The 7,266-nt window shown below is 44.9% G+C and overlaps 1 protein-coding gene across 1 annotated transcript in view; it reads left to right on the forward strand.

Moving 5' to 3' along the window:
- The window catches only part of gabrr3a (gamma-aminobutyric acid type A receptor subunit rho3a), a 35,105-nt gene extending 31,494 nt beyond the window's left edge, over positions 1-3,611 (forward strand). Inside the window, exons 7-9 of the mRNA XM_062535933.1 lie at positions 1-19; positions 1,885-2,078; positions 3,303-3,611. The exon at positions 1-19 is cut by the window's left edge and continues 134 nt beyond it. Of these exons, the coding sequence (XP_062391917.1) occupies positions 1-19; positions 1,885-2,078; positions 3,303-3,611 (522 nt within the window). The remainder of the gene's footprint in view (positions 20-1,884; positions 2,079-3,302) is intronic.
- The last annotated feature ends 3,655 nt before the right edge of the window (positions 3,612-7,266 follow it).

The following is a 7,266-nucleotide window of genomic DNA, read 5'->3' on the forward strand; positions in this document are numbered from 1 at the left end:
CCCGCACGCGTCTCCCTCGGTAACACTTCCTGCTTCCTGTGCTGTGGGGCTCACAGCATGCAACTCTTAGGGTAGCCAATCACGTGGGAGGTATTGTTTTAGGGACATGTTTGAAAGCCAAGTGTCTGATTTGGACATGCCTTTAGAGGGTATAGATTTGGACATGTCATTAGAGGGTATAGATTTGGACATGTCATTAGAGGGTATAGATTTGGACATGTCATTAGAGGGTACAGATTTGGACATGTCATTAGAGGGTACAGTATAGATTCGGACATGTCATTAGAGGGTACAGATTTGGACATGTCATTAGAGGGTACAGTATAGATTTGGACATGTCATTAGAGGGTACAGATTTGGACATGTCATTAGAGGGTACAGTATAGATTTGGACATGTCATTAGAGGGTATAGATTTGCACATGCCATTAGAGGGTATAGATTTGGACATGTCATTAGAGGGTATAGTATAGATTTGGACATGTCATTAGAGGTTATAGTATAGATTTGGACATGTCATTAGAGGGTACAGATTTGGACATGTCATTAGAGGGTATAGTATAGATTTGGACATGTCATTAGAGGGTATAGTATAGATTTGGACATGTCATTACAGGGTATAGTATAGATTTGGACATGCCATTAGAGGGTATAGTATAGATTTGGACATATCATTAGAGGGTACAGATTTGGACATGTCATTAGAGGGTATAGATTTGGACATGCCATTAGAGGGTATAGTATAGATTTGGACATGTCATTAGAGGGTACAGATTTGGACATGTCATTAGAGGGTATAGATTTGGACATGCCATTAGAGGGTATAGATTTGGACATGTCATTAGAGGGTATAGTATAGATTTGGACATGTCATTAGAGGGTATAGTATAGATTTGGACATGCCATTAGATGGTACAGATTTGGACATATCATTAGAGGGTATAGATTTGGACATGCCATTAGAGGGTATAGATTTGGACATCCCTGCTGAAAAAACCAGCCTGACCAGCTAAAGGTGGTTTGCTGGTTGACCAGCTTGTTAACCAGCTTGTTTGACCACCCTTTGATGGTTAACCAGCTAGACCAGCAAAACTCTCGCGAAAACACACCTTCAGCTGGTTTACCCAGCTTATGATGGTAATTCAGCTGGTTTTGATTGTCGTACCACCTTAAGCTGGTCATTTTAGTTGGTGTTGCTGGTCTACATTGCTGGTTTTTACTGGCCACCCCAGCTTATGTTGGTCATTCTAGAAAACCAGCTTGACCATCTTTGTCAAGCTGGACAGGCTGGTCACCAGCATGACCATCTTAAACCAGCTGTATCCCAAACGACAGGCTGGTCACACCAGCACGACCAGCTTCCTCAGATGGTCACGCCAGCATGTCTAGCTGGTGGCCTAACCAGCTACACCAGCAAGACCAGCAATAAGAACTGTGTTTTGGGCAAAGACCAGCTAAAACCAGCTAAAACCAGCTACCAGCCTAAGCTGGTTTCTTGCTGGTTTTTTCAGCAGGGATGTCATTAGAGGGTATAGTATAGATTTGGACATGTCATTAGAGGGTATAGTATAGATTTGGACATGCCATTAGAGGGTATAGTATAGATTTGGACATGCCATTAGATGGTACAGATTTGGACATGTCATTAGAGGGTACAGTATAGATTTGGACATGTCATTAGAGGGTATAGTATAGATTTGGACATATCATTAGACTCTATACTATGTCTTTTTCACACTCTCCCTCTCTCTCTCTGTCTTCCACTCTGTCTCCCTCTCCCTCTCTCTCTCCCTCCCTCTCCCTCTCTCTCTCCCTCACTCTCCCTCCCTATCTCCCTCTCTCTCTCCCTCCCTCTCTCCTTCTCTCTCTCCCTCTCTCTCTCTAGGCATCACCACGGTGCTGACCATGTCCACTATCATTACGGGCGTGTCAGCGTCCATGCCGCAGGTGTCGTACGTGAAGGCGGTGGACATCTACCTGTGGGCCAGCTTCCTCTTCGTCTTCCTGTCCGTCATCGAGTACGCGGCCGTCAACTACTTCACCACCGTGGAGGAGATGAAGAGGCTCAAGAAGGGCACCGCCACTGGCATGGTACCGTACCTGTGCTGTTCATTTACCTGTCTCAGGTGTCCCAGGTGGCCTGCTACCTGCTGCTGTTCATTTACCTGTCTCAGGTGGCCTGGTACCGTACCTGCTGTTCATTTACCTGTCTCAGGTGGCCTGGTACCGTACCTGCTGTTCATTTACCTGTCTCAGGTGGCCTGCTAGCTGCACTCTCCTGGCCAATTCACACACACACACACACACACACACACACAACCTCACTATGCACCATGAGGTCATTATGCTCAGGGGTGGACAGTGAGGGAGCGGACAGGCTGATCGCTGGCGGACTTTAAGACCTCTCTTCACTCCTCTCTCCCACTCTGACACACACACACACACACACCTCTCCTCTCCCACTCTCACACAGACAGACAGACAGACACACACACACACACACACACACACACACACACACACACCTCTCTCTTCTCTCCCACTCTGACACACAGATCCTTAGTAGACTTCATTAAGTGTAATAATCTGAGGGTTTCTTGGCCTAATCCTCTCCCATGCCATGACCGGGGTTATGACAGAGACAGGAAGTCACATTTCTCTCGGGTCAGAGGTTGAAAGGTCGTCAGAGGAATCCTTCCCAACGAGGGATTCATGTTAGAAGGTCTTTACTAAAATGTTGAAAATGACTATTTACAGATCAATTGGATATTACAAAACTAAAGCAGTAAACATCACTGAGATTTACAACAGTTAGATGTTCAATGACTGAATATGTTAAGCTCTGTCTCCCCCTGCTGGTAAATATTGTCATTGCAATTGAGGAAGGCATTGAATAGAATAGAATATATACTTTTTTGATCCCGTGAGGGAAATTCGTTTCTCTGCATTTAACCCAATTTAACCGAATTAGTGAACACACACAGCACACAGTGAACACACAGTGAGGTGAATCACACACTAACCCAGAGCAGTGAGCTGCCTGCACAAGCAGTGGCGCTCGGGGAGCAGTGAGGGGTTAGGTGCCTTGCTCGATGGCACTTCAGCCGTGGACTGGTCGGGGATCGAACCGGCAACCCTCCAGTTACAAGCCCCAAGCCCTAACCAGTAGGCCACGGCTGCCCCATTGGCACAATAACTGGTACATTAGCATATGACTGTGCTGTTGCGCAACTCTGTTTGTACCTTATATAGACAGTAGGTGTCCATGGTATTTGTACTGACTGCCCTGTTGTGTGATTGCAGGTTCCCACCACATACAACACTAACCAGGCCATGGCGTTTGATGGCTGTTTCCATGACGAGATTGACCTCTCACCTTTCCCCGAGATGCCCACCACGCCCAACACGGACCGCACGGTGCCCCCGCTGAACTCCACCTCGGCGGCGGAGCCCCCCCCCACCGAGGGCACGCGTCTATGGCGACGGCGCTCCGTACGCCACAACCTCAAGTTCATCATGAGCAACAGCTACATGATCGACTCGTACTCGCGCATCATCTTCCCCCTCGCCTACCTGCTCTTCAACATCATCTACTGGTGCATGTACTCCTGAGGCACACACACACACACACACACACAAATACACACAGAGACACACAGAGACACACAGAGAGACACACAAAGACACACACACAAAGACAGACAAACACACACAGACACACAAACACACACTGCATCTGTAAGCTGGAAGGACTACAGCAAGGTGACCTGGACATGGTCTGTGGTGCCGTTTCTTTAACTTCATGGAGTTGAAGCTGTCTGAGTTGGCTGTGATTGTTATACATTGGACTACTGAAGGGAAGGAGTTCCTGTGTGTGAATGTGTGTGTGTGTGTGTGTCTGTGTGTTTGTGTGTGTGTGTGTGTGTGTGTGTGTGTGTGTGTGTGTGTCTGCCCAAACGCAAAGGACACAACCAGTTACTACATCAATTCACCCTCTGATTTGTCATCTGGGTTTTATATGGTCCATTCTTCATGGCCCTCTCAATCGTCCAGTTCCCTCCCTGGTTACCTCACTATAGTACCTCACCAATATACAGTAGTAGCTCACATTATAGTACCTCCCCACTATAGTATCTCACCACCATAGAACCTCCCCACTATAGAACCACACCAATATAGAACCTCACATTATAGAACCACCACACTATAGAACCTCCCCACTATAGAACTTCACATTATAGTACCTCATCACTATAGAACCTCCCCACTATAGTACCTCACATTAAAGTACATCTCCACTATAGAACCACCCTTCTATAGAACCTCCCCACTATAGAACCACACCAATAGTACCTCACATTATAGTACCTCATCACTACAGAACCTCTCCACTATAGAACCTCCCCACTATAAAACCACACCACTATAGTACCTCACATTACAGTATCTCCCCACTATAGTACCTCACATTACAGTATCTCCCCACTATAGAACCTCCCCACAGTAGTACCTCAGTCCCCCACTGCTGCACTCTCATGTACTACAACACACCACACTGTGCACTACGGAACTGCACCTTGTTCTACTTCAGTATACTCCACAGATCCACACTTCAGTGCATCTACCCAGCAGTAACAGTTGCAGTAACAGGAAGACGTCATCCTGATATCCATGACAACAGAACTCTTGCTTCCTTGACTTCTATGAGCCCATTTGGTTCTGCCTTCGCATCAGGACCTAGAACCTCTACAGCACACACAGCAGCAAAGACCCTATGGAGACGCAATGAATGAGCAAACAGGCTGCCCAAGTGCACCCTGGGAGATTAGAGACAGAGTCAGAGAGGATTCTGGGATATCTGAATGCAGTGCACCCTGGGAGATTGCAGTCAGAGAGCATCCTGGGATATCTGAATGCAGTGCATCCTGGGAGGTTACAGCCAGAGAGGATTCTGGGATATGTGAATGCAGTGCATCGTGGGAGATTGCAGTAAGAGAGCATCCTGGGATATATGAATGCAGTGCATCCTGGGAGATGTTTTTGTTATATTAAGACGTGGTGGACATATCCTCCATGTGAATTTCCTTATGTACTGATGTGTCCTGTTGTGGTGACAGACTCAATTGTACTGGATAACTGTTCAGTGGATGGCTGCAGCAGAGGCCATTTATTGACTATAACAGCAGCACAGTCCAGCACATAGCTGAACACATGTTTATATGGGTTGTTATTTCAGCAGTCTGTAGATGTTTGCATAGCAGTTCATAAATACTAATTTACATTTATACATTGCATTTAACTTTTGTTTATTATTTCATTTCAGTTGTATGGTATGTGTGCGCTTGTGAGTGTGTATCTTTGCAGTTTTGCATGTGTGCTTGGTCTTTACATTGAAGAAAATATCATATTTGTAGCTTAAATAAATGCATTTTATTATCTTTGGTGATTAAAAAGAGTTGTACAATAATGATCTTGAGGCCTCTATAAAAAATAAACATAAATAAACAATAACATGTGCTCATTTACAAACAACACAAAACTGTTCATTCTCTGGAGCCAGAAAAATGTTGGCTATTCACTGTGCCATTATTCCTACAAGCCTCTGCAATGTCACAACATTTATTTCTGTCCAGCGTTGCATTACTGTTTCACCAAGATCTTGTATTGATGGGAGATTTGGACCAAAGTCTTCTTCAGCACATCTCAAAGCTTCTCAATGGGGTTAAGGTCTGGACTCTCATGCTCCCTGAACCACTCTTTCACCATTTGAACCCAATGAATATTCCTACACCATCAGGGAAGAACAAAATCCATTGATGTATTAACCTGGTCATTCAGTATGTTCAGATAATCAGCTGACCTCATTCTTTGGGCACATAACATTGCTGAACCTAGACCTGACCAACTGCAGCAACTCCTGACCGCACCACTGCCCCCACTCTTGCCTATTTGCTTAGGTGGGGACCTTTCTTTTGGCCAGGCAGTGTATTTTTGGCAAGTAACATGAACAAGTCCACAGCCTAACTGCCATAATGTCTTAAGCTTAAACTGTAGATGACTATGTCAACAAGGTAGACGGCAGAAAAGTCCTCTTTTCATCAGTCTCTGAAATATAGCAGGCGCTCCATACAGCCCAAAAGGAAGCACGGTGAACTGGAATATAGCAGGCGCTCCATACAACCCAAAAGGAAGCACGGTGAACTGGAATATAGCAGGCGCTCCATACAGCCCAAATGGAAGCACAGTGAACTGGAAGTTCCAAAACAGCGCCCGAAAGGCCAACGGCTCCTTACAGTCCTCCAAAAACGCCTAGCTGGTGAATATTAGGGAATTGTGTGCTTAATAACTTTACCAAGACTTGCAACTGGAAAGGGAATGTGGAACTATTTTGCAGCCAGGCAGGTACAACTCTACACTGGGCGCATGTGCATGGGAGCTCACGGACATGCCCCCACAGTGTAGTGCTCTAGCTGCCTGGCTGCGTTAGCTGTTGGCTGTAGCAACTCGAGCTATTGTAAGTAAAAACAAATTAATTAATTAGCAAGTAGAAAGTATCCCCGCTTAAAATATGAGGTTGGGAAGTTCAGTGTGGACTTTTTTTATCAGTTGGCAAATGACCTGCTAATCAGCAATGCCAGGGGATAATGCTTTAGTTTTGAAATAGAAAACTGTAGAAAGCTGACTGTAGAAAACACATAGTAGCAATGTCAAAAAATAAAAAAAAACTGCACTCAGAAGAATGTGTAAATTCATTTACAGCAGAGGTAGTCCTACATACATGGTTTCCTGACTGCCAATGCTGTTTAAAATGAGTGAATGAGACTGCATGGCTTTAACCAAGTTATGTTGGAAGAGAGGGAGGGAGAGGGAGAGAGAGAGGGAAGGAGAGGAAGAGAGAGAGTAAAAGTGTCCAAGGTTTAAAGGCCTAATGAATGATTTTTCAGGGATCCATGTCAGATCTTCTGTAATGAATGGCCTTATTATTATTTACAGATGAGTCTATTGCTAATTTGTTAATACTATTAAACAGCATCACTAAGTTTTACAGCAGTTAGATGTTCAAAGATTGAAAATGTTAAGCTTTGTCTCCTCCTGCAGGTTAATAATATCATTGCAATTGAGGAAAATCCTCTGATTTTGGCATTGCGCTCAGTCCCAACCTGTAGGCCGCATCCAGGGGCTTCTTGCTTTTGACAAGAACACATCAACACCTTGTCACCTTGACATATTGACAATTAATGTTTTTACTTGACTGCATTGTTGTGTA

Source organism: Sardina pilchardus, chromosome 5 (assembly GCF_963854185.1).
Source record: "Sardina pilchardus chromosome 5, fSarPil1.1, whole genome shotgun sequence".
NCBI lineage: Eukaryota > Metazoa > Chordata > Actinopteri > Clupeiformes > Clupeidae > Sardina > Sardina pilchardus.